We start from the raw sequence: 27,500 nt of genomic DNA, 5'->3' as shown, positions 1-27,500 counted from the left end.
GCCATAGATTATTCCATTAATCCAATTATTCCCATTATGAATCATTTATTAAGCAGTATGGCGTTTTCAGTAACATATTCGTATACATTATTAAGTAACTAGCATCAATTATTCAGTAACCACTATGAATTATTCTGCTACATAAATTACTATGATCTTTTCTCTACTGATTCTGAATGATGGAGTATAACGTATTAAGTATCTTATATCTTACTCAGTACTGATCTACTATAAAACTAATCTGTAATTAAGGTAGTTGTGATTAAGGTGTGGCCCGCACACAGCCTGGGAAGTTTAAGACATCAGGAGCCAACACACTCTTTCCGTTTCCTTCTTCTCTAGTACAGTTATTGTTTCATAGCTGTGCGGGTTTGTTATGACAGTGACAGAACATAATGACCTTTACATTCATCTGTACCTCCCTTCAGTTCAGCGCTTTGCACCTGTCTGTGTGTTAGAAGCAATGGGGTGTGTGTGTACGTGTATGTGTGTGTGTATGTTTGGCTGTAATTAGTTCAATGCTTCTGTTTCAGTTCACTTCAGCCTCCGTCTCACAGCAGATCCATTAAAGCTGCGTCTGCCCAGCACAACCTGGGTCAGCTGCTCCCACCTTTACACCGAATTCATTACAGCTGCAACAGAGGGGGGGGGGCAGGAGAAAGAAGGAAGGTTCAGGAAGAGAGCGCCCTCTTTTAGTTTGAATGCTCTGACATGAAGATGGAGATGCAGGGATTTAAGTGGTCTGTAACGGTTGCCGCTCACTCTGAGAGGAGACGTTTGGCAGCGTTTCTCTCAGTAAAGCTGTTTAGCAGAGGGGCTAAGTGTCCCTGAGTGGGGCTGAAAGTGGGCAGTGCAGATGCAATATTAGGAAGTTGTCGTGGGACACATTTAGGGCTGTACAGCGAATCATATTTTTTATCATTATTGCAGTTTGAGATGCTGTGATGAACTTTTTCAGGTTTGAGCTCGAACTTTATTGTCCCTTGAAGGTTCCTTTCAGCTAAACCCCACTGAGCAGTTGACAACATTTAACATTCTGCTGACACACATGCCAGCCATAAAAACTTGTGTCTGAGAGAGCGAAGTCCATCGACTGCTGTTGGAGTGACAGAAATCAGACTGCAGTTCTGCTGTGTTTGCTGCTGTCTAGGCTTAGATAAGTTAGCTGGCAGGCTAAACATCGCAGCACAGACCATGTTCCAGCTAACTGAGGCTCAAATCAGAAACGTTTAGAGGATAAAGCCTCAAATTCGAGTCGAGCGGAATGGTCGTAGGAGTGTTTTCCACTGTTGTCAGGATCATTTAGTAGACTGGTTCATCCAGGTTTGCTTGCTTTCCTTTTAAATTAAACTCAGCAGCTATGTTTTTTTCCCACCTGTTTTCAGAGCATCACCAGACAATGAGCACCCGCAGCGCCCCCACCCTGTGGCTCTCTTAAATGCATATGGGGGAATTGGCTTATTTGGCCGTGTACTAGATAGCCACAGAACAGACGTTTGACACATCAGACACGTTGTACCTTAAAGGGGCAGTGGTGGATCAGCAGTTAGAGCTATTAGAGCTATAGTTCAATAACAGGGTTGTGGGTTTGATACCCGGGCTCAGCAAGCTGCCACTATTGGGCCCTTGAGCAAGGCCCTTCACCCTCTCTGCTCCCCGGGCACTGGAGTTGGCTGCCCACCTCTCTGGGTGTATGTGTGCTTACTGCCCCTAGTTCACTAGTGTGTGTGTGTGTGTGTGTGTGTGTGTGTGTGTGTGTGTGTGTGTGTGTGTGTGTGTGTGTGTGTGTGTGTGTGTGTTCACTACCACTACCAGGCAGTTGCAAAGCAAATCTGTTACTATGTGGTTGCCAGGTTTCTATGGTGTTGCTTGCTGGTTGCTTTCGTGTTGCTAAGTTGTGTTGCTATGACATTACAAATGTGGTGGCTGTGTTATCACAGGTGGGAATTCAAGTGGTTGTTATGGTGTTGCTAAGTGGTTTATATATGGTTTTATAATTGTTTAGATGGTGGCTGTGATTTTTTAAAATTTATTTTTTCTTCTGGTGAATGATATGATGAAGTCGCTTAGTGGCTGGTAGGTCGTTGCTAAGCAGTTGTGATATGGTGTACCAATTGGTTGCTGCGGTGTCTCAAAGTGGTTGCTCAGCCGTTGCCAGTTGGTTGCTGTGGTACCCCATATGATTAGTAGGCTGGAGGAAATTATTATTTTAGGATAGAAAATGAAATACTAAGAATAAATTATGGGAGAAATGTCTTTCTAATACTAATTCAAAGCATATTTGATACGTACTAAGTTCGTCTCATTTGACATTTCTGTCCTAATCATACAGCTCTAAATAAAGATATTCTTAAAAGATTAGTGTGTTTGTGTTTGTGTTTGTGTGTGTGTGTGTGTGTGTGTGTGTGTGTGTGTTTTTAGGTGAGTCCTGACTTTATCCGCAGCGGTGAGTTCACTCTGGAAAGAATGGGAGTTGTGTATAAGGCCAAAGCCCACCTGAAGTCTCCATTCGACCCGGAGAACAAGCGAGTGAAAGGCATCTACAGCACAGAGTAAAGATTTCCTGTGGGACCCGCAGGGCTGAATGGAAACGGGGCATTCATGTACAGCGGTCCACTTACGTCAGCATCCACAGCAAAAAAGCAGCTATTGTTTTTTAACCTCAGGACTCTAATAGAGGGGCAAAAACACCCCCCACTGTTCTACACTGATGTTTAATATCTAGGGGAGCGCTGTGTGCTGAGCGAGTCTGCAGGGAACTGTGCCGTAACTGTGCCGTTAATTTCTTTTTTGTTTTAGCTACTGAGAAAGTTTAAAGAAAAAAACTGACAGTCTTAAACATCCAGAAGCAGGATTTTCTATCAGAATATGACCAGTTGAAATGTTTATTGAAACTTGAATGAATAAAGTAAGTATTTTAGTGGTGGTGCTAAACTAAACCACGGTCACAAACACTAAGGTCTTATGGAAGTACTTTATCTGAGCTTGAATCGTGCCTCTCTTTTCAGCTGTTCTGCTACAGAAGTGTTGATTATTTGAGGGCAACACTTTTCTTTCCTTCATATAACCCTTCTTCTCACAGTTTGGTGCTGCCAATTAACCCACCCCTTGTAGCGCCCCCTTGCACTAACAATGCTCCCGACACTAGGAGGGTAAGAAATGAACACGTCTCCTCCAATACCTGCAAAACCAGCCACCGCCTCTTTTTGAACTGCCGCATGATTGCCCGGACAGCTCAAAGGGTTCTGCCCCTGCCACACAAGCTAACAGGCGCCAGTGCCGGCCAACATCGCTTAAGAGCACCATCTGCCCACCTGTAGAGAGCGCGCCCAGTTGTGCTCTCTCTGACTTCGGCTGCTGATGGCAAAGCAGCATTGCTCGGGATCTTTGAGGTGAAAATGAATGATTTCCTGCTGTACCAGTGTACATATTTACAGCTGTCCTGCAAAAACCATGAATTCACTTTTTGTCATAATCAGAGTCTGGCAGTTGTTATTTACATTGTACCCAAATTTCATGACGAATTAACCAATAAAAATGCTGCAGAATGACTTGGAATAAAATCTTTTACACTGACTTCCATTGAAAGATAATGTGTATTCTTTCACCTGTAGAGTTGCTGTTTCTGAGATACAAGGTTTTAGCATGTCTGTAGATTTGCGATACTGTGCACTTACAAATTAGATATTTCAGACTGAACTAATCCAGGTGTTTTTTATTATTTGTGCTGGTTTAAAAGTGTGAGTTCAGTTGAACTGTGTTCTCTGCGAGGATGGTGCTCCATTCAATACTTTTGGGATGAGTTGGGGATGAGGTGGGGTCCTCACAGCAATGCTCCTCCAAAATCTAGTAGAAAGCCTTCCCTGGACAGTGGAGACAGTTACTCCAACAAAAGCAGGATAAGCTCTTTTTTAATCCCCTTAATTTTGAAAGAAACAATGAATGATCTGATGTCCCAATACTTTTGTCAATTGTGTATATAATGTGAAAATCTTTGTAGCTTTGTTGCCAAAGCTTTTTGCAATTTGACAGATTGACTGATAAATCTGCTGTGAATGTGTTGTCAATAACAAACAAACAGAACAGGGCTGAAATGGCTGCAAGGTCAACTATTTCAGAAAGGTTGTGCATGTTTTCTTTTATTAGACACTTTTTAGTTTTAGGAAAGGAAACAAAATAACAAACTCAGTTAAAAGAGGGGCATCCTCATGTTTTCAGTTATTTATACCATGCTGTTAGTGAGTACTTTGTCAGGGGATGACCCTGTTGGCACTGGACTGTTACTAAATGGGCTTATTTTAGCCAGTGTGGTCCGTTTGCACCTCTGTAGGTCCAGTGGTTCTGACTGGCGTCCGGCCGAGCTCACAGGGGTACGGGCGCCTCTGGATCTCCTCTAAAACCTCAGGAATCTTCTGCTTCTCCCAGTCTCCCTGGAGGAAGGAAAAAGGCAGTGTGTGAGGTATGTTAAGTAGTCAGTTAAAGGGTTAAACCCAATCCCACTACAAAAATCTATTACCTGATATAATTACAAAATCACGCTGCCTAAGGCCTTGTTTTAATGATGCACTATATGTCCAAATGTTTGTGGACACCTCTTCTAGCAAATGCATTCAGCTACTTTAACTAGCACCCATTGCTGACACAGCTTTGTCGAGTCCCTGTAGAGAAGTACTGCCAATAGAAGAAGACTCTCTGGAGCAGATTAACATGAACCTATTGCCATCATGCCTAATGCCAGGCTTGAGCTAGAGCACTAACACTCGTGTTGCTGAATGCAATCAAATCCTCGCAGCAATCCTCCTTCAAAATCTAGTAGAACCCCTTCTTCCCTGGACAGTAGAGACAGTTACTCCATCTAAAGCAGGATAAACTCAGGGTTGTTTTTTTTATACCCTTGATTTTGGAAGAAACAATGATTGATCAGGTGTCTCAATACTTTTGTCCATGTAGTGCACAGGGTTTCCCATTCTGCATTACTTCCATATATTGATTATTTTGAAGAATCAAACCTCTCAACAAACTCAATGGTGTGCTGGCACTGCTGTGTTACTCACAGGGAAGAGCTCGGCAGTGGACTGGTTGCAGTGCATGGAGATGGGGGAGGTGGTGTAGAGGGAATTCAGCACCTCCTCACTGAAGGGATCCCAGGAAACAGAGGAAAACTCTTCCTCCACAGTTTTCTGGGAACAGCTGCATCCTTCCCCTCCATGGAACCTAGCAGGCAAAGCAAGACAGGGTGATCAGTGAAAAGGGACTCTGGTAGGTAGACCTGAACAGCTGTTCTGAACACAGATGATGATGTTTGTCAGCACTGCTTAAGGAAGGGACTAGGGGGCGAGTTTGTGAGGACCTTCTCTCTCTGCTTATTGGTCAGACCTGTCTGGGGCAGGAACAAGACGTTAAATACAGGAAGCAGGTCCTGAATTTTGGCCTAATGCAGATTTCTGTGCAGTTTTACATGGAGCAACGGTAGAGATGGCATTGGTTCATAGCTGTGGTAATTATCTGGGCAGTATTTACATTCAGACGTTTTCAGAAAATACCCTTAGCTAGTTTGTAAAGGCTAGGATCCAAAAGATCCCTCTAGAGCTCTAGCTTAGACATTGCTGAGTGCAACAGCCAGCATGGAGACCACAATACTCAACACTACACTTCGCCCAAGTACTCTTGGAAGAGGAGGGTCTTCAGTCTGAGTTTGAAGACACCCAGGGGAGGTTCGTTCCACCACTTTGGTGCCAGGACAGAAAGGACAAAAGGCCTGGATGCTCGTCTTCCGTAGATCTTAAGCTCAAACTTGTGAAGAGCACCTGATTCTTGAGTGGGATCGAGGTCAGATCACATTCTCACCACAAACGAACCGCTCCACAGTTCATTTGGGGCCAGACCGAGACCACCTCCTCTCAAGGGTCTTGTGCAGTTGTTTTAGGTCCACATCCTAGTGTGCTTACTGTGTTCACACCTGCCCTAGTGAATTGCACCAGAGGGTCTGATTCAACCAATGAAAGAAGGAGTGAACAGGTGGAGAAATGTGAACACGTCATTTGTTAAATGGTTACAAATAAATACTAAGTACCATGAATGTGACGGAACTCCTACAGAACTCGTGTAGGTACCTGTTAATGAAGCTGAAGTATTTCTGCAGGTAGTCTGGGTCTACGTGGCTCTTGCACAGCTCCAGCTGTGTGCGAGGGTAGTAATGCACATAGTTCACGCACATCTCCTCCATGATCCCAAACCCACCCTACAAGGGCACACAGGGGCACAAGGGTTTCAGAATGGATTGCTGCACCGCATCATGATCAGCTTTCATCAGGTTCAATAAATCCTCCACATCTGTTGCTATGTAGTCATTTTTTTTGCTAGGTGGCTTCTAGAGTATTGCTAAGAGGTTGTGAGGTGGTTATGATGTTGCTTTGTGGTTGCTATGTTGCTAGATGCTTGCGACAGTGTCCCAGGGGTTTGCTATGGTATCCCAGGTGTGTTGCACAGTTTTTGCTAGATGATTGCTATCCTGTTGCTAGGCAGTTGCTATGGTACCCCAAGTGGTTGCTGCAGTGTCGCATGTAGCCCACTCTCAATTAAAATACATGGTTATCATATCATGTACATTATTGGAGGGGGAAGGGGAAAAATCCCACCAATTTCTTACTGTTTTCACAGTTTACAAACAAAGTTGATTATTTGAGATAGTATCAGCAGATAAATAATAATAATAATAATAATTTTATTATTTTATTATAATAATCATTAGCTGGAAATAATTAGCTCACATGTAGCTTTTGTATTTATTTGTTTTCAAAAGGGAGATATTTCACATCTACTTCCATTAAAATCATTTTTCTTTTTTTATTCAGGGTCAGATAATAATATGAATAATAATAATAAAAATAAAAAAGAACAGTGCTATCATACCATGAAAATCTCAACATTGTGACCCTACACCTTACCCACAGATTAACATTAACCTATTGCCATGCTGCCTAATGCCAGGTTTGAGCTAGAGGGGTATGAAGCCCTCCCCCCCAGCATTGAGCTGTGGAGCAGTGGAAGAACTGTGTTTTCTGGAATGATGGTTGGTGCTCCATCCAATACCTTTGGATTGAGTTGGAGAGCACTAACAACCCTTCTTCCCTGGATGGTAGAGACAGTTACTCCAACAAAAGCAGTTTTTGTAATACCCTTGATTTTGGAAGAAACAATAATTAACCAGGTGTCCCAATACTTTTGTCCATATAGTGCATGGGGTTTCTCATTCTGCCACCATTCACCACCCTCACCAATCACCGAGCAAGATGACAATATGGTAACCCTCATTGTTACAGTGTTCCACTCAGAGACGCAGCACAATATTTGAGGGCAAAATGTGGACGTAGGGCTCTAACTAAATTCTGCAGATTTACAGTACAGAATAATCTGTTAAGATCAAGGACGAGGATAAGACAAAAATGTCCTATTCCTGGAGGTGCAGCATGCTGATGCACATGTTTGCACAGCGGTGAGTATTGTAAAGGGAACGCCGTTGCTTCAAGCTCCAGCTGTAATCTCTCCATGGGTGTTTACTGGCCATTGAGAGAAGCTTAAAAATGCATGCCAGCTTGTTGTCTGCAGCCCAAGGGGCCCAACTTCTCCGACGTACAAGAGTGTGTGTGTGTGTGTGTGTGTGTGTGTGTGTGTGTGTGTGTGTGTTTATTTTATCTATGCTAGCTTATGTCAGCTTGCCTGCAGGCCCAGTACCCTTAACTACAGGCATGTCTAGTCTAGTCTGTTTTGAACATGGGAATTCAAAGACCCAGCTGAATATATGAATGGTTCTTTGGTTCTCTGGTTAAATGGTTCTTCATACATACAGAAATGGTTCTATATGACACCAAAAAGGGTTATAATATATATATAATATAAGTATTTTAAAGGTCAACAAACTATTTTTCACCCCTGGTCAATTTTCCAAATGAACATGCACCATGTGGACAAAAGTATTGGGACACCTGCTCAATAAATGTTTCTTCCATAATCAAGGGTATTACAAAACAAGTTTATTCTGCTTTTGTTGGAGTACCTAACTCTGCTGCCCATGGAAGTAGGCTTTCTACTATATTCTGAAACATTGCTGTGATGATTTCATTGCATTCAGCAACAAGTGTGTCACTGAGGTCAGAATGTTGGATGATTACCAGCCCACTTCATTCCCAACTCCCCAACTCATCCCAAAAGTACTGGATGGAGCACCAACCATCATTCCAGTGTGTGGTAGAGTTGGAGTGCCGGAACATCAGTACCTTATCTTACTAATGTCTTTATGGTTGAACACCATCCAACCTTCACAGCAATGTTCCAACATCTAGTGTACATCCTCCCAAGATGACCTCCATACACCTTGATTTGGGCTTTTTTTCATAGACTTGAAAAAGTACCACAAAGAGTTTGTGTGTGTGTGTGTGTGTGTGTGTGTGTGTGTGTGTGTGTGTGTGTGTGTGTGTGTGTGTGTGTTATGCGCTCAAACTCACCACTGTAGGTTTGTCCCTGTCCTCTGTGTTGAACGTGCATTTTGTCACCAGGGCATCACCCTACGTGAAGCACAGAGAGAGAAAGAAGAGCGACAGAATCACACCCTTCTAATCAGCTTCAACAATGCTCTCTATTTGCAGAAGATTATTTAAAACCTTGCTTCTGCAGCCGTTTGGCAGCTCTGTATGGAACTGGCAGCTCTGCTGTGTGTGTGGGAGCTGATATTGACAGTCTAAATGCAGTGGATCTGTTCTTTTGTTGGTTTCTTGCTGCCTCCAGGCATTTCCTGTGATGTCTGTGTTATCGCTCTCGTGTTTTTCTCTTTTTTTGTTCTTTGGTCTAAATAAGTCCCTTCTTTTAGTGCGGAACGCTGGCTGTCCTATATGTAAGCACTGCTGGCAGAGGAACTTACTGGCAGAACAGTCACCATCTTCCTCAGGACACGGATTATCTGTAAGAGCAACAGAGAGATGTCAGTGTTTATAGATACAGTAGGACATCCGCTATATGGACAAAAGTATTGGGACACCTGCTCATTCATTGTTTTGTTTTTTAAATCAAGGGTATTAAAAAGAGCTATTTTTGTTGTTATATTTAAACCTGCTTTTGTTGGAGTAACTGTCTCTACTGTTTAGGGAAGAAGGCTTTCTGTTGTATTTTGGAGGAGGAGCATTGCTGTGAGGGTTTGATTGCATTCAGCAAGAATTAGTGAGGTCAGAATGTTAAATGATCACCACCCCACCTCATCCCCTCCAAAAGTATTGGATGGAGCACCATCCGTCATTCCAGAGAAGCAGCAGTCCACACTCCCACTGCTCCACAACTCAATGCTGGGGGGCTTTATACCCCTCTAGCCCACACCTGGCATTAGGCAGCATGGTGCCAAAAGGTTAATCTGTTTATCTGCTCCAGAGAGTCCTATTCTATTGGCAGTACAGCACTACAGAGACTAGACAAGCTGTGCTTTTGTGTGCATTTTCACATCTGTCAGCAATGGGTGCGCTTTACAGCAACTAAATGCATTTCTTCTTGATTGCATTCAGCGACAAGAGCGTTAGTGAGGTCAGGATGTTTGGTGATCACCACCCCACCACCTCATCCCCAACTCCCCAACTCGTCCCATTTAAAAGTATTCCATGGAACACAGTTCCGCTGCTCCACAGCTCAATGCTGGGGGGGGGGGTGGTTATATATAAGAAAGCACCTTTTTCTTAATATTTCTCATTTCTTCTTTAAAGATTTGGGGTTTTGAGGCCTGCTCTGCTGTAACTGTGAGAGCTGAAGTCTGTAATGGTCTAATTATTAACATTATTAACATCTAACAGCTCAGCCTCCCAGACAGGCATTTGCTCAATTGTATGCTTATTAAACTTTGCGTAAAATGTGTGGGAGACAAAAGTGTGTGTGCAACTGGGTGTGTAGGCACATTACTGTGTGTGTGTCTGTGGGTACATGATCACATTTGGGCATATTTGTGTGTGTGTGTGTGTGTGTGTGTGTGTGTTTGTTTTTATACAGTACCACCAATCATTTGTTTTGAAGCCAGAAAGAACTGCTTTAAAGATTCTGAGACCCCCAAACCTGGCACCATCATGCACTGAAAGCACTAAAAGCTTACATCTTTGGGGGAAATCAAGCTTCACTCTTGCGAGATACGACTCTACACTGTGGGTCTGATCAAGAACCCTGATAGCAACAGGATGGCGGACCACTGTTGGCCCCCTAACTGCAAAGCTGCTGGTCCATTGGCATTTTGCTCAGCATTTGGGTAATTCTGGGTAATTCTGGTTGGCGGACTGATCTGAGACGCTGAGGTGCTTAAAAACTCCAGCAGCACTGCTGTGTCTGATCCACTCGTACCACCAGCACAACGTCAGTGTCACTGCAGTACTGAGAATGTCCCGCCACCCAAATACTACCTGCTCTGTGGTGGTCAGTCCTGTGGGGTCCTGAACATTGAGGAACAGGGTAATAGAGTTGGGCAGATGGGAAACAGATGGATACAGTCTGGGGTTACAGAACTACACAGTGCTGATATAATGGGCAGGGTTCATTCCAAACCAGGTGTGGTTATTATATTCAGATATGACTGTATAGTGAATAGGGCACGGTTTCGGACACTGATCAGGTGTTGGATGATACCTATAAATATTTAAAGAGTGTGTATGTAGTGTCCATGTCTACATCCATCCATCTATCTGTATGAGAATATTACCTGATAGTGTGTGCTGTAGTGTTTGTCCTCCTGCACCACCTCCACCTCTCTGCCCCCTCTCACCAGAACCGTACGGACTGTTCTCCCAGCCAGGTGAGTGTGCAGCTGCGATGCAAAAATATGGATACCCCCTGGAGGCAGAGCCTGGAGGAGAAAATGATGATTCACATTATCGATGAGTGAATGAGCTGATAGCCCTTCATTACAAAACATTCAGCTCAGTTTAGAAGCCACCGCTGGGACCAGCGTACAGTATGTGATGACTAAATGAGCCTTGGCTGTGGTTACCTGCCTTTAAACCTGGACTATCAACCAATTATCAACACATTTCTTGGAGTTAGGATTAATAAAGAACACTAAGACTAAAGTCAATTAAACAGCATGGTGTAAAAACACCTACTGGGGGTTTAATGGTATGCATAGTAATTCCGACCCTTACAGTACAGACCTCGCGGGACTCAGTAAGTACACGGTGGATTTGCATGGTATTGTGGGAACTGTAGTGTTGTTTTACTAATAGTATTCGACCAGATCACTCCTGAGTCAAGCGTCCAAGAAGAAAAGACTTTAACCTCTGTAAGATTTAGCTATTTGATAGACAGAATAATTGTAAGTTTGCTAGTACGGCCCACACTTGATGGTGGACATTTTTGGCTTGCAGTCCAGGTTGGCTTTCTTGTGGTCTGCATGTGAAGCCAGACCACCCCAGCCCCCATTTGTGAGAGTAGACGGGGTGGACATTTCTTCGCCACTGAGAAGCGGGTTATATAAGGGGCTTGAGGGCCAGGAGGAGTTCAGGTCGTGGGCCTTCTCCAAAAATTCAGTTATGTCATAACCCCACCTAAAGTCTTTGGCTAAGGCCCCATCATCGGCCCAGGTGCTGTAGCATCTCCAGCCGCACATAGATGGCAGGGGTAGAACCTCCCCCCTGGGCAACCGGGCAAGACCATCCAGAAGGTAGTGGGGAGGAAGGGGGAATGTGAGTGGTTGGAGAGTGAGCGTGTAAGTCGTGTTCTATTAAAGACCGGAGGAAGCTAGTGATTGGTTGTAATATTAGGTGACGCAGCATTAGAGTTGTCTTAATACTGGTTGCTGGCTCTTGTTATGAGGCAGATAAACAGTCAAGTATCTACACTGGCTAAACATGCTAACTCAGCACTAGTGTTAGCCTGCTACCCAGCAAGGTGTAGGGAGTTGGCACTGTCACTTCTTTATCCACGTCCCTTGACCAATGCGCACTGTGCATGCGTTCACAAGCTCAGCTCATACTGAACCCTTTGTCCAGCATGTGTTTAAAGTGTTATGTGTGAAATCGTGGTGAATCAGACGAAGAGGAAGTAATGGATCTGACCGTGCGTGTGCATGCGGCCGTGCAGTATCCACTGAGTGGGAAAGAGCTCTGGCGCGGAGGGACCGCCATCACAGGAGTATAAACCAGCCCCAGCTCCATGATCCCAGCATCAAACCGCCTGAGGGATGGGGTGTACCACAGACGGATACCCGAGGAGTCCCGTCGACCTGTCTCACACGCGTGCACACACACACACACACACACACACACACATATAAATGTTCTTACTGTTAAAATAAGGCCTGTATGGTATAAACAAGTGAAGCAGTGGTTACAGCACAGAGGATGTGCGTCATAACAGACTAGCTGAAATCAAGGAGGCCTAATTGGTTCTGTTTGAACAAATTGTGTGTGTGTGTCTGTGGGACCAATTCTAATGAAAAGTAGGTACTTAAATGTTTTTGGTAAAATAAACGGGACCTTAGATACTTAGATATTTATTATAGATACCTATAGAAATATATTCACCTAAATGTACATAATAAATATGGGGCCTATTATTAATAAATATACTCAAATTAATATGATTATATATATATATATATATATATATATATATATATATATATATATATATATATATATATATATATATAAATAATTTTGTGTATATATGACAGGACAGATGATATTTAAAAAGACATACTTAAATATATGTAATAAATATAGGACCTATTATTAATAAATATATGAATATGATATATATGAAACATATCATTATTAAATATATAGATACCTATATGTATATTATATATGAGACATGTTATTATTAAACACAGGTACCTAAATGTCTTTAATACATACTGGACCTATTGTGAGTATTTATTTATTTATAGTAGTATATATATATATATATATATATATATATATATATATATATATATATATATATATATGGGACATAAGTATGATCTCATGTCTGGACATTGTATAAAAACTGGCTTGTGTGTGTGTGTGTGTGTGTGTCTGTGTGTGTCTGTGTGTGTGTATACCTGAAATGAGAAGTGGGTTGTGATAGTGAACTTCCAGACGAAGGAACCTGGAGGAGCCATCTCCCCCTAGAGGCAGACCAGCATCCATGGGGTAGTAGAAAGGCTAACACACACACACACACACACAGTTTAATCAAACTGAAGGTGATTCTTTGATTGATTACACTACAATTCTTCTTAATCATCTTTCACAGGCTAGCAGAGAAAGTTTGCCAGCGCTGACTCAGGTGGTGTGAGAATAGCTGTTCAATCACGCTGTGTTCTTTCAGCTACGCCTGCTGTGATGGACACTGAACCCATTTGTGAGGTGAAACATAACCCTTCGTGGGTCTTCTTTTAAAAGCCTTCAGAAACCCAGTCCAGCGATTGCTTTACGTAACCGGCCTGCTTTCTTCCTCCTCCACTTGTTCTCTCCTCCATTTCCTCTCTTCTCTCTCTCTCTCTCTCTCTCTCGCTGTCTCTCTCTCCCTAATTTTCCTCTTTTTCTTCTTTCTCTCAGGAAATGAAACACATATTTCCCTTTGGGTGTGAAAAAAAAAACAAATTAGTATGATTTAAAAAGGAGAGAAGCATCAATCTATTAAAAAAAACAAAAACATACAAAAGGCCCCAATATTTCCTGCCTGTGTAATCTCATCTCTCCAGCTTGGCGCTGTCAGCCAGCAGAAGCTATGATTTGTGCTAGTTTTGCTCCAGTGTAATCCAATTGGACTCTCTCTCTCTCTCATTCTGTCTCTCTGTCTCTCTCTCTATCTCAGTATCAAGTCCTGGCTCTGCCAGAACGCCTCTGCTCTCCGATCGGCACTCAGTGCCACTCCAATCCCTGACTGGCACCTAGTGAACGTGGGCGATCAATCTGCCTGCCTGTGCGTATCTTTAGCTCGGGATGCTGCTCTGGATCTCAGTATGTGCTCTGATGCTCTGCCCTGTCAATCATAAAGCACCATTAGAGAAAAGCCCAGCACCAAGCCAAGGAGAGTGATGGAGATGATGGTACAGATGGGGCAGCATTAAAGAGGGAGGATCAGTGATGAGACTCTTATTGATTACATTTAGTTTTATACTGCATTGTGGTTTCTGATCAAAATCAATCAGTCTGTCTGTCTCTCTGCCTGTCCGACTTGTAGCATTTCCTACCATTGTTAGACCATCTAAGGCAGATTGCTTTTCCACGTAATAAGCCTTTGCTTCAAAAATGAATTAATTTCTTCAGTCATTTTTGACTGTGGTGCTCTTTGTGGTTTTGAATTTAATTAGTGTTGCATAATATACACTCGGCGCATCTGTTACCATCCGCAAAACAGATATTTTTGTCTCTTGCAGCAGACCTCCTCTCTGACTGTGGATTAGGAAAAGCTGTTAATGCAAATAGATGAGAAGTGGCGTCACTGGGGTGATTAGACAGAATTTTACTGTTTAATGATATTCAGGATTAGTTGTTAAAATGCCATTGGTTTGTGTTTAGATGCTGTTTCAGATCAGTACAGAATGTCTATGCTGGATGATGATTGTCATAAACTGTGTAAAACTGGGATTTGGGGTGTGTGTGTGCTCACCTCCGCTCCCAGGGCCCATGCAGCCAGGACATGGCGGCAGTAGTTGAGCTTGTGCGGCTTCATCTTGGAGTCGCAGGAGCCGCTGTACAGAGGGACGCCGTCCATTTGTGGAGAGCATTCAAAAACCTCTATGTGATGCACAATGGCCTCGTTACCGGGGGTTACCACCGCCTCGTACTGCAGAAAGAGACAGAGTTGTGTACTTTTATTGATGCAGCAGTTGTGTTTCATTGTACTTATCTCCAAAGCTAATTTTGTTTCATTTACTTTCAATATGTAATATTTAATAATCAATTTAAATTGTTTCCACATGACTAAAAACACATTACATCAGGATCAATGATATTTAGATCAAGACTAAGCAAACTTCATAGCTAAACTTTTTGTTAAATATCTTTGAAACTATAAAAATGACTTGCCTCCAAAACTGCATTTTCCCTTCCTATAGTTGAATAATGAGAGTTTGATGCATTAAAAAATGACAAACTATGAACCTCAAACATTCCCAGCCAACATGCTAATGTGGGGCTAGTCATGGGTGGAATGTGGGCTAGGTGGGTCCCAGTTGGGCTTCCCAAATTGGCCCCCATCATTACAGCCCACCCTAATCTCACATGAGTCTCATCCAGGCCCCGTATGCAATGAATAACCCAGATGGGACCCATGTTTAATCCCTTCGCTAAACTACTCTGAGCTGGACGTGACGACGCAGTGATTGTGATAAAGATCTACTACAGTGTTGTTGTTACAGTGCTAAAAGTTGTGCTATGCTATGGTATACTACGCTGTGCTACATGGCTCCTGTGAGCCATTGCAGTGACATAAACCAACCAATCAGACCAGAGCGCATTTTTTGTTTTTCACAAGCCCACCATAAAAGGAGATTCAGAAAATAAGGCAAAGTAACAGGGTGGTAAATAGGCTTGTTAAACAGCATGTGAGCATTTTGCACCCCAACCAAAGTCACACACTTAGTGTTTCTACACCAAACAATAACGTAATACTCAGTAAATGCACTATATTGTACCTGTAACAACAGGATAGTAGAACTGAAGCAAGAGATGAAAAGAGAGAAAGTTCCTCTGTGATCACGCTAATCTCACCACGCATTTTCACCGCAAAAAGGGAGAGAGCGCAGAGATGAGTAAATGGTACTGTTATTCTCTTTCCCTTATCTGTATGTCAGCGGGATGGATGTGCTCCTCAGACACTGGCATCTTTACACGCACTGTTTAACTCTAGTGCGTCAGTTGGCTTTGAGTCATTCTAGAGGATAATAATAAAACCACTGAGTCTAAAAGCTCTTCCTTCTCAATAAAGTGCCGGCTGAGCAACATGACAAAGACGTCAGTATTGGTGGGAGAACCGGAGAGCTGGATGTAAAACTCAATAAAGCTTCACGTCGGTGCCTCTGATTCACGTCCTCGTCCACATGTAGAACCGGGACTAACACTAAAGTGCTTTTTCAAGTGCAGATTAAGTTTAATTCGTGACTTAAATTACACTATCAACCGGCATTATCTGCTGGAGCCCTCCAGAAACTCCTGAAGGTGCCTGAAGGTTCTTTGGAACAACCTCATAGAAGAACCACAGCCAGAAGTGAATCAGTGGTGTTTGCAAATGATAGTACTTTTACCTTCATGCTCTAAGCATCAACATATTCTGCATAGAGCACTTAAGAAGGGTTCTGTGACTACAACAGTAGAACCCTTTTAGGTACTATTTTAATCGGTTCTATATCAAACCATTTACAAAAGACCTTCCACCAATGCGAGGAGCTCTTTAAGCATCAGGCAAAAACCTATTAAATCATCTACACTAAATAAAATAAAGGTGCTACAAAGGGTTCTTTGAGCAGAGCAATAGAAGAACCACTTATGGTTCCATAAGGATCCATTTTTTTATCTATCTATCTATCTATCTATCTATCTATCTATCTATCTATCTATCTATCTATCTGTCTGTCTGTCTGTCTGTCTGTCTATCTATCTATCTATCTATCTATCTATCTATCTGTCTGTCTGTCTGTCTGTCTATTCATCTATCTATCTATCTATCTATCTATCTATCTATCTATCTATCTATCTATCTGTCTGTCTGTCTGTCTGTCTGTCTGTCTATCTATCTATCTATCTATCTATCTGTCTGCCTATCTATCTATCTGTCTATCTGTCTGTCTATCTATCTGTCTGTCTATCTGTCTGCCTATCTATCTATCTATCTATCTATCTATCTATCTATCTATCTATCTGTCTGTCTGTCTGTCTGTCTATCTATCTGTCTGTCTGTCTGTCTGTCTGTCTATCTATCTGTCTGTCTGTCTGTGCATTCATTCACCCATCTGTGCATTCATTCAAAGAACCCTTAATAGCACCTTTATTAAACCTTTAAAAGGTTCTTTACACAAACATCACTTTTACAAATTCGGTCCTTTATGGAACCACAAATGGGTCTACCTTAGCATCGCTCACCTGACCCTCTGTCAGACCTTTATTTTTAAGAGAATGTTTTGTGAATGGTTCTTTGTGTTGTCATGGTTATATGTAGCTATGCTATATAGCTATAGCTATACCACTACCCTTACTGAAGAACCCTTGAAGAACCCTTGAATTTAACATACTCAAATATATCCAAGGAAGGGAATTTCTTCCTCTGTCCTCAGTCACATTTAGCTCCTAATTCCTTCACTGTGTTTAATTTTATTCTGTCATGTTGCTGACAGCAACAACGAATACTGCTCTGTGATTGGTCGAACCTCAGACTCAGAGGTTGAATGTTTTATTTTAGGCCATCAAAAAAGAGAAGAACTGAGAGTCTAAAAAACTTCAGTTCCTTCGCTGGTAGACGCTGGATGTGCAAACAGCTTTGAACATCTACAGTAGTTTGCTGCTGAAGGCTGTTACCATGACGATGTGGTTCTTGGGCATATTGGGGGGCAGCTGGTAGGTGTGGCACCAGTAGGTGGTATCTTGGCTGGGGATGATGATGTCAGGGGCCAGGACCTCTAGGCTCTGCACGTCTGGTGGCAGAAAGGGGGTGGGTGTGTCCGGGCGCAGCAGCAGGATTCGCTGAACGCCCATCTGGAGGCGGGACACGTTGAGCTGCTTGAGGGAGTGGATTGGCTGATCCAGCAGTGCGTAAATCACATGGACTGTGCCCTCCTGCCATGCAAAGCAGAGTGCAGTCAGCAAATGATGTGCAGTCAGCAAATAATGGTGTTAAACCCAAGTTAATGCAATAAAAGCACATTTTCCTTCTCCAGAAATTTTGGTGTTTGTTCATTTGAGAGTTCTTTAACCCAGTAAACAGCCTATAGACCGCCAGCAGGCCAAAAGTGTTGTTACAAATTTCTAATAGCAAAGACTAGCCCCACCCGTTTATACAGAAGTCCCTGGAGTTACTGAGTAGTACGCCTTAGTGTGTTAAACGCCTTGCTGCATTAGCCTAGCAGTGTTTGGTGGTACTGTACAACCCTGTATTAGTGTGATGACAGTCAAGCTGAATTGAATTAAATGGCTTCTGTGCAGTTCTGTGAAAAGCATCCATTGTTATTGAACCTTAACCATATACATTTAAAAATGATCTTCTCATTCAAACATCTAATTTACAAAATGGTGTGTGTGTGTGTGTGTGTGTGTGTGTGTGCTTGTTGAGTAGTATTACATGCCTCTATGACATAGTCGTGTTGGTCACAGGTGCTGAAGGGTCTCCTGAAGAGCAGAGTGAATCCTTGGGGAGTGTTCTGGGCCTCCAGCAGCTGGTAATCCTGCTGACTGTCCCACATCACCCTGCCCTCAGCATCACTCCACGCATCCTACATACATACAGATACACACATACAAATAAAATGAGCAACTTACAAACCTCAACATACAAACACACACACACACACACATCTACATGCACAAACCTGCTTAAGCACACACATGTGCTTGTACATCGCTTCAACCACCAGTGCTTTGGGCCTTAGTTGCGTCTGAACATGGTTCACAGTTTGGAACACAGTCAGTCTGTTACTGCAGTCTGTAAGCAATTTGCAAGCATATAGTAAAGTTTGACAGACAGACTGGCTTCCTTCTCCAGCTGTGTGTGTGTCTGTTGCTTTTCCAGAAACGTCTATATGTTCTAGTCCCATATTCCATATTCATAATTTTTTAGACTGGTTAAACCCATAGAAGTTATGCAATAAGACCACTGTGTCGTCACGCTCGGCTCTGAAAAGTAGCGTTCTCGAGCTTGCGCCTGCTCTGTTTAACAGAGCACTCGTCTGTTTTCATTCTCCCTTAAAATAAAATCTAATTGGCCTTCAGCCAGCCAACAGGAGGGCAGTTAACATGTCTGGACGTCCCTTCAAATGAACAAACAGCTAGTTTGTCTGAACCAAAGCGCGGCCCTGAAAAGTTGGTCCAAAAGCTCATCCAATACGTTTGGCTAATAGAGCTGTGTCCACAAACTTTTGGCAAGACCTTTTTGGTCCCAAAGCTCATCCAATACATTTGGATAAGTGGAGTTATGAGACATGGAGGTGTTGAGATATTATTGAGAGTTATGAGATAAAACTACATTTTGGGAGAAGGGCCACACTCTGAACCCCTCCTGGCCCTCAAGCCCCTTATATAACCCTGCGTTTCAGACAGACGCTGCACCCACTTCCACCCCCTCTCCTCCCTTTCTTTCATTATTCACCACACCACTGGGGACCAACAAAGACCACCAGAAAGCCAACCTGTACTCCAGGCCAAAAATATTCTGAGTCCACCCTCCCGCTCGGTCTCGGAACGTTGTCCGCACTAGGAAAAAGTCCAGTGTGTGTGCTGTGTCCACAAACTTTTGGCTAAAATGTGGGGTGCAGAAACTGAAAGGAGAAAAATTGGTATAGATGTGATTTATCTGCAACTTTGAAAAATGACTGATGGGACTAAAATTGTTTAAATCTCAAGGAAAACCATCTAGATTGAAGCTGAAACCAAAGCCAGGGACCCCTTGGTCTAGTGGAGGTAGTTAGAGAAAGTGATTGTGTGCTGAATTATGCGAATGTTAGACTGAGCAAGAGCACAAAACGAGTCCTAAGAGGGCCTTACCCAGGAGCCTTTGCAACAGCTGCGTCTGTCTGCTCCAATCTGCATGTTCGCTTGTAGCACACGGGCTCATGAATAGAGTAGGATGTTTGTTAATTATTCTGTGTGGGTTTTTTTAGTTTTGAGTTTCTCTACATTATATAGCATGAGCTAATGCTCACTGGATATGAAGAGGAGACTCATGCTAGGCTAATGTTCTATTCACTGTGTACGTTTTGCCGAGGGCACAGTTTAAAAAAAGAAAGAAAAGGAATTAAAAATTCTGAAGCCATGTGGCGGTGCGGATTAACCTGAGCTGCAGCATGTCAGTGTCAATTAGCTTCTGCTAAACAGCAGCAATGTTTTGACCTGAGCTGTCGGAGCTAAGCGGACGGCGGTCCATTCAACATTCATTGCGGGGGAAACGCGCAGGGCGGCCAAGAGCGAGAAAGAATTCATAATACATGATGGAGGGGGGGTCTATTGGCTTTAGCTTGCCCTTCTGTTTTCATCCAGATTCTTTAAGGGGGCAAGGGCTAGAGAGACAAAGGAGGGGCAGTGGTCAGTAGATATTGTATTTAGGAGGAACTATGTAGGAGCCCTTCCCACAAGAGGCCTCTAGAGGCCATTCCACCAGCGAAATGCAAATTGACTGGTTGAATACTTGTTTTTACTGGTTTAAATCTGTGTCCAAAGGAGTTACAGCAGTAAAAGCTGCACTTTCTGTGAGCTGTCATGTTCATGTCATGTTAAAGTGATATATGAGGCTTGTTGGATGCACTGTGTTTTTTCCCCAGAGTGATTATAGTAATGATAAAACTGTGGATGGATCTGTGAGTTGTTTTTATAGACTTTTTCGGGTTTTGGGGTGTGGCAGACCAGATCACTGATTATATATCAGATAAATGCAACAACATCTTTATGATTTCACATTATTAATAAAAGAAAGTAGATGGCTAGAGAGAAAAGGGTGGGGCAATGGTCAGTAGACACTGTGTTTAAGAGGAACTGCAGGCTATCTGGGGGCCATTAGAATAGAAATCCACTGGCTGCATATTTGTTTTTACTGGTTGTCTTTACTGGTTTACCTCTACGTCTAGAGGCTATGCAGTGTAAAATAGATCAGCGAGTAGAATCAGTGCTTTCTGTGAATTACAATGTCTTTATCCTGTGTAAAATGAAGTACAAAGCTTTCGCTCTTGTTGGATGCACTGTATTTTTTCCAGAGTGATTAAAGTAACAAAAGTGAGCCGTGTTACTCCTTTATGTGTTTTCTTATTAAAAATTGAAAGTTTTGGGCACTAACAAAACAAAAATGTATGACTTTTGGACTTAGATCACATCTAGCAAATGCGACAACATCAGTGAGATATCAGGTTATGAACAGAGGAAGTTAGATGGCTAGAGAACAATTGCTTGAGAGAAAATTGGACAATATGGTCAGTAGTCATGTTGTGCTTGAGAGAAACTGTGTAAAAGCCCTTTCTGCTAGTCCCTATAGCGGCCTAAATAAGATAAAAATTGACTGGTTATAAAAATGTACTGGTTGAATATTTGTTTTTACTGGTTTAGAGTAATAATAAATGGATAGAGTAATAATAAACAGGAATGTGATCTTGGAGTTCTAATGCTCTTTATGTGTTTTGTTGAAACACAATTGACAATTTCCAACACTAACAAAATACAAATCAATGAATTTTAAACTTTGGTAAATCACATCCGTTTTTTATCAAGTAAATGCACCAACATCATTGAGCTGTCATGCGAGGAATAGAGGAAGGTAAATGGTTAGAGAGCAGTGGCTAAAGAGAGCAGATATTGTGTCTGTTATGTCTATTATGGCATGTAAAACATATCAGTGAGTATCTCACTGCTTTCTGTGCTGCATTATGTTTTTATTGAGGTAATAAAGATGTAAGGCTTTTGTTCTTGTTGGATGTGCTGTGTTGTTTTTACAGAGTGATAAAAATAACATTTACCTTCTGGTCAGGGGCCTACTTCTCTAACCTTTAGCCCGCACCTGCTTATGTCCTCTGTGTAATGACACATGCAGTTGTTCAGTGTTGTAGACGTACAAACAATATCCACAGCACAGACGTGTATTGTGATACAATTTATCATTATTATAATAAAATGCAATCATATTGCCCACTTCTAGAACTGCGTCAGCATGAACAAACTGGAATGAATGTGTGTGTGTGTGTGTGTGTGTGTGTGTGTGTGTGTGGGAGGATGTTTCGACGGGGCTATCATAACCAGGTCCTTCAACAGAGGCTCTTCAGATTGGAGAGGCTAAAGAGAAGAGGCTGCCCCAACAGCAGGCAGTTCACACTCCTAATAAAAACGGCCAGCCGCCTGACCCTTTAATTCAGCAATTTACCTTCTCTCAGGTAAATACACATCACAGAGGCCCTCTTCATGAAGCGCCAGTTCATTTTCATCCTCAAAAGGCGTTACAGGGCACAGTAGGGGCAGGTTGGTGAGCTAAGCTTTCATCTTTCAGAATAGAGTGGCTTTAATCAGCTAACACAAACACAAGAACAGATAAACAGGACCACCTAGACCCTAATAAAAAAGACCTCCTGTATATATTGACACTTGTAAAAAGGGGTTCTTCAGACATGAAGAACAATAGTAGGGCAGTATGACAACAGTAGGGCAGTAGTATCGACTTATTCTTACTATTCAGCCTGTGTTTTTTAGTTATTATGTGCAAATGAACAATACACTGATCAGCCATAACATTAGTACCAGGTGAAAAACACATCTTCATCTACAGTGGCATCTGTTAAGGGGTAGGTATACTGGACAGCGGTTTTTGAAGGTACAAATGGGCAAGCATAAGAATCTGAGACACCTTGACGAGAGAGAGAGAGAGAGAGAGAGAGAGAGAGCGCCATCTACCTACCCGGAGAGAGCACAGCCAATTGTGCTCACTCAGACTCTGGCCACTGATGGCAAAGCAACGTGTCTTGGGATTCAAACTCGCGACCCCCCAGCTATAGACAATAGTAGTAGACAATATGCTTTTCTAAGCATATTGAGGATATTGTCAGTGCTTAAAGAACACTGATCAGCTGCACGTTTCATAATAGACAGTGTAATTAGTGTGAAACTGGTACTTTGGGTGGAGTGCAGCACCATTTGGACTAAAAATCACTGTATTAATTGCGGGAGAGTATTTAAATAGTAGCTTTTAAGAATCTGACCTTACTCATGCATTTAGTCAGGGATCACATGTATCGTGAAAAAGTCTTCACAAATCATGATGTAATATTTTGACCATATCACCCAGCATCATTTTACATAGCTAAAGTGCACTAAACACTGAGAAAGCAATGGCAACACAGTGAACCCTTCTTGGCACTTTTACTTTTAGGCGTTACACCCAGTATCATCGCTTCTTAGTCTCTGGGGAAATAAAGCACATCTGAGTGTGGTATTAATGAAGCATCGTTGGGTTCTGAATTCTAGGGAGTTTAATATAGGCACATTGTTGTAAGACATTCTGGAGACAAATGAGAAAATAATGAGATCTCCTGCTGCACTGATAGACTGCTGGAAGACTTGTAGAAAAGAAGAGACGTAGAGGAGAGCTATAAAAGGAAACAATGAGATCTTAATCTTTTCTTATGTAAATATTATTCAGCTAGGGCTGGGCTGAGATGAGTCAGACGCAAAAAAGCGAAGCCATGCGAGACAATATTTTTCATTAAAGTAAACTTCTTGAACTCTGAAGGTTTGTTTTATCGGGAGCTGAACTCCAGGAACGGGAGATGATTGCTTAAGTCTTTTTGAAATAGGACTTTCAATGGTTCCATATACACTATGTGTCCAAATGTTTGAGGACGCCCTTTCTGATAAATGCACCTATTGCTGACACAGATGTATAAATGCACACAAACACACACACACACACACACAGCTTGTCTAGTCCCTGTACAGACGTAAGGCCAATAGAATAGGACTCTCTGGAGCAGATAAATTAGCCTATTGGCACCATGCTGCCTAATGCAAGGTGTGGGCTGTAAGGGGTTTAAAGCCCCTCAGCATTGAGCTGTGGAGTAGTGGAACAAACTGTGTTCTCTTGAATGAGGGTAATGCTCCATCCAATGCTTTGGATGGGTGTGAGGTGAGTGGTAATCATCCAACATCCTTTTTCCCTGAACAGTAGAGACAGCTACTCCAACAAAAGCAGGATAGACTCTTTTAAGGCCTTTGATTTCGAAAGAGACAATGAGCAGGTGTCCCAATACTTTTGTCCATATAGTGTGAAAGCGTAGTGCAGAACTTGAGAATGGTTCTTTGACGATAAGGGAACCCTTTTTTCCACCAATCCAAAGACATTAACCAGGCAATAAAGCATTTAATCATACGTATCATCATAATTAAGTGGTTCTTTCAGTTCTCATGGTTCTATATAGAACTATTGCTTTTAGAGAACCCTTGAAGAACCCTTTATATATGTGTATAATAGAAAACCTTCTTTAGAATAGCACTAAAAGATTCCCTTTTCCAGTATAACCCTTTTTGCATATAGGGCAGGAGAATGTAACCATGGTACTCTCTGATTTAAATACTCTCTGATATCTAGAACCGATTCCATAGAAGAACCTGTTTGTAATAAAGACGTGTATGTGAGTGTCTCTTACCCCAAAGTAGGACTTTTGCCCGTCGTCCCACAGCAGCACCAGGTCAGCGTTGGTGGCTTCACCCCAGTCGGACATGCCAAGCAGGAGACCATGGCGCAGCTCCTTGGCTCTGACTTCCATGTACACCTCCTGCCGGGGGTAGCTGATGTTCCAGGATAGCTGCAGCTGTCCCGCTGGGTCCAGCGGAACGCTGTAGGGCAAGCGGGGTCTGGAGGGGGCTACTGCAGATGGAGCCTGGTAGGGGGCCACCAGGAGGACCACCAGGGCGGCCAGAAGAGTCACGTACATCAGCACGACGTCCTGCAGACGCAGATCTTTATTCAGCAGGCGCATTCTGATGTTGCTTGCTTGCTTCTGGCTGGAGATCACCCTGAAACCTCTCTGACCTTCTTCTTTACAACCTGCTGCTTTTGTGAGGAAGGTGTTTGTCAAAGTTGGTGGTACAGCTGATTCAGAGTAATGTGTCTCTTCTTGGCACAGAAGCTGGATCCTCACTTGAGTGCTACTGTTGGTGGACTGGAACCATGTTCTTCTCCTCCGCCCTTCATTCAGTCTCTATTCCTTGGTCTCCTCCACCTTTAGGGTGTTTTCTCTGACCTCTCTTCCACCCAGAGTCGCACTTGTCCCTCTCTAGGTCTGATTGAGTCGCCTCCTGAAATATGGTACATGTTACATATCAACAGTATATTTCAAAAATATGGATATAATATATGGATATCCACTGTAATAGATTTGCAAGACATTTGTACTCACTCCTTCAGTCCTGTCTGGTGGATCTGGTCATCTTCTCTCTCACTCTCGCGCTCGCTCTCTCAGTCTCCGGCTTTTAAAAGCAGGACCCTGTGACAGACCCCACTTTATTCTGGCTAATTGCGTTAGCTCGGGTTAACGAAAATCAGATTGTTTATTTACCCTCTGGTCAAACTTTACCCTTTTTTTGGTTCTCTTTTTTCCTGCATCTGCTCGTCTGTGGTTGAAAGGGTGTGGAGCAACAGTGTCTCCACAGGGCTCCTTCAGGCAGGAAAAAGGTTCTGATATGGGTGAAATAATTCAAATATTAAAATAATAAAAGTGATTTTGCATAAATTCTTAGAAAGCCAATTAACAATATGCCTCAAGCCTTAGAATACATTAAGCTAAATTGAAGGAAATTTGCATGTCAGCGCTAATTTAGCTGATTTGTGGTTATTGATCATTATTGATTGATTCCTTTTTTTTTTTTTACCCTGGAACTCGCTCATAAACCAGCGACCAATCTTCCATTATGTCCCCTTTTATGGTTATTAAAGTTGTATTGCCTGTATTTCCCAAAGTCCCTTGTAAAATGCGCCATTACCACAGCAGGCAGTAAGCCTGGCACCATTGTCGCTTACATCTGAGCAAGCCAAATGTCCTTACTTGAGTTTTATTTCCTTTTATTGCGCAATAAAATGCTGCAAATGCCGCATTGTCTGTAATGCTACTGAAACTGAAAGAACACTAATGAATATGCCTTTGGCTGGGCTCGTAGATGGAAGGGGCTTGGGGACGCCGAGCAGAAAAGCACTAATGAGTTTAACCCCTGAAAAAACGGCTGATATTAAAACTGATCTTCTTTCTTAGCCCATGTATCTGGTCATATTTAGCACAAAATTAATTGTATAAGGCACAATTACTGTTGTCCTGTAGTGTCTGATTGAGGTACAATTACTTGTGCAGTATATAAAGGGCCTCTATCATGGCCATCTGACTTTTTGATTGAGGTTTCCACATGTACTGCCCACTCTCCAGTTCATTCCATTCAAAATACTACATCGATCAGCAATAACATGAAAACCACCTGCCACCAAACCAGCTCTGACCTGTCGGGACATGGCCTCCAGAAGACCTCTGAAGGTGTCGTGTGGTATCTGAAACCAAGACGTTAGCAGCAGACACCACAAGACACCTTCAGAGGTCTTGTGGGGGCCATGTCTTAACAGGTCAGCCATGACATTAAAACCACCTGCCTAATACTATGTGGGTCTTCATCATGCCACCAAACCAGCTGTGACCTGTAGGGGCGTGGTTTCCACAAGACCTCTGAAGATGTTGTCCTTTTTTTGCATGTTATTTGTTTTGTTTTGTTGGGGGTGGGGTTCCCTTTACTCCCAGTTTGTTACTGCCTATTAACCCACCTGTTCGTAGCTCCCCCTAGCACTAGCAATGCTCTCAAGCCGGCTTGACGATGTGGCATCATGGGGCTCCACCCCCAGCTCCACCATATCAGCTAATAGGCACCTGTGCCAGCCAACACTGCTTACGAGTGGTGAGGTGACAGTGCCCATCTACCCACCCACCCGAGAGCACAGCCAATTGTGCTCTCTCAGACTCCGGCCGCTGATGGCGAAGCAACATGGCTTGGGATTCAAACTCACAACCCCTGGGCAACAGTGGCAGTGTATTAGAGAGCTGAGCTAGCCCTGTCCACTCTTAGCCTTTAGATCCTTTAAGAACTGTAGGTTGTGAGGTGGGACACCCATGGATTGCATCTATAAGCCTTAGGTGGCCAGGACTCAGTTTACTGGTTATCCTTTCTTGGAGCACTTTTGGTAGGTACTGACCGCTGCATACCAGGAACACCCCACAAGACCTGCCTGATGATTTGGAGATGTTCTGACCCAGTCGTCTAGACATCACTTTTCAGGTCTTGTGCTCATTGTAGCCACATAATATTTCACTTTAAACATTGCCACCATGCTAACATTAGCTTGATTACACGACCAAACTCTACAGTGTGAGAGTGTGACCTTTCACATGCTCACAATTATGCACACACACACTTAATATTAATAACACACTTGAAAACTGCACATTTTTTGCTTATCCAGCCTAGCAACAGTTGCTATGAAAGAACATATTTGATAGATCAGTTCATTGCCTTAAGATGAATAACCGAATGTTTAGAGCAGGGGATATTTCTTTCCTTTTCCATTTTTTATTTGAGTTGACCCGTCCAGTGTCCGTCACTGTTTCTGCAGTGGTGTTCTTGCATGAGCTAGACATGTGACTGCATACAGTATTGCTCATCTCAGCACAGCATCTTCTCCAGTACTGCTGCTGGAAATGACTGCTGAATGTTTGCCACCCCTGCAGGTTTACTGCTCTGGTATTAATACTGTATTTCTGTCACTTGCCCACAGTTTAACATGAG

The 27,500-nt window shown here is 42.8% G+C and overlaps 2 protein-coding genes across 2 annotated transcripts in view; one reads left to right on the top strand and one right to left on the bottom strand.

Annotated features, from left to right (window-relative positions):
* The window catches only part of sardh (sarcosine dehydrogenase), a 60,150-nt gene extending 56,601 nt beyond the window's left edge, over positions 1 to 3,549 (top strand). The window contains exon 21 of the mRNA XM_072658497.1: positions 2,422 to 3,549. Within this exon, the coding sequence (XP_072514598.1) occupies positions 2,422 to 2,556 (135 nt within the window). The 3' untranslated portion in view covers positions 2,557 to 3,549. The remainder of the gene's footprint in view (positions 1 to 2,421) is intronic.
* Positions 3,550 to 4,298: 749 nt separating this feature from the next.
* dbh (dopamine beta-hydroxylase (dopamine beta-monooxygenase)) lies at positions 4,299 to 24,661 on the bottom strand. The gene is made up of 12 exons (XM_072659261.1): positions 24,329 to 24,661; positions 18,287 to 18,433; positions 17,523 to 17,780; positions 14,620 to 14,796; positions 13,064 to 13,166; positions 12,072 to 12,238; positions 10,721 to 10,864; positions 8,918 to 8,956; positions 8,505 to 8,564; positions 6,114 to 6,241; positions 5,055 to 5,214; positions 4,299 to 4,430 (listed from the first exon to the last, which is right to left on the bottom strand). The coding sequence occupies exons 1-12, from the start codon at positions 24,659 to 24,661 to the stop codon at positions 4,299 to 4,301; spliced, it is 1,848 nt and encodes a 615-aa protein (XP_072515362.1).
* Between the last annotated feature and the right edge of the window lie 2,839 nt (positions 24,662 to 27,500).

Source organism: Salminus brasiliensis, chromosome 16, assembly GCF_030463535.1.
Source record: "Salminus brasiliensis chromosome 16, fSalBra1.hap2, whole genome shotgun sequence".
NCBI lineage: Eukaryota > Metazoa > Chordata > Actinopteri > Characiformes > Bryconidae > Salminus > Salminus brasiliensis.
Note: the sequence above shows the minus strand (reverse complement) of the source record. Positions and strands in the feature narration are given on the sequence as shown.

Coding starts and splice junctions, on each gene's coding strand:
- dbh (XM_072659261.1), bottom strand. CDS start 24,661: ATGCGCCTGCTGAATAAAGATCTGCGTCTGCAGGACGTCGTGCTGATG. Junction 14,797..17,522: donor CCAAGAACCACATCGTCATG/GTAACAGCCTTC, acceptor CTCTTTCTGCAG/TACGAGGCGGTGGTAACCCC. Junction 8,957..10,720: donor ACTACAGCACACACTATCAG/GTAATATTCTCA, acceptor TTGCTCTTACAG/ATAATCCGTGTCCTGAGGAA.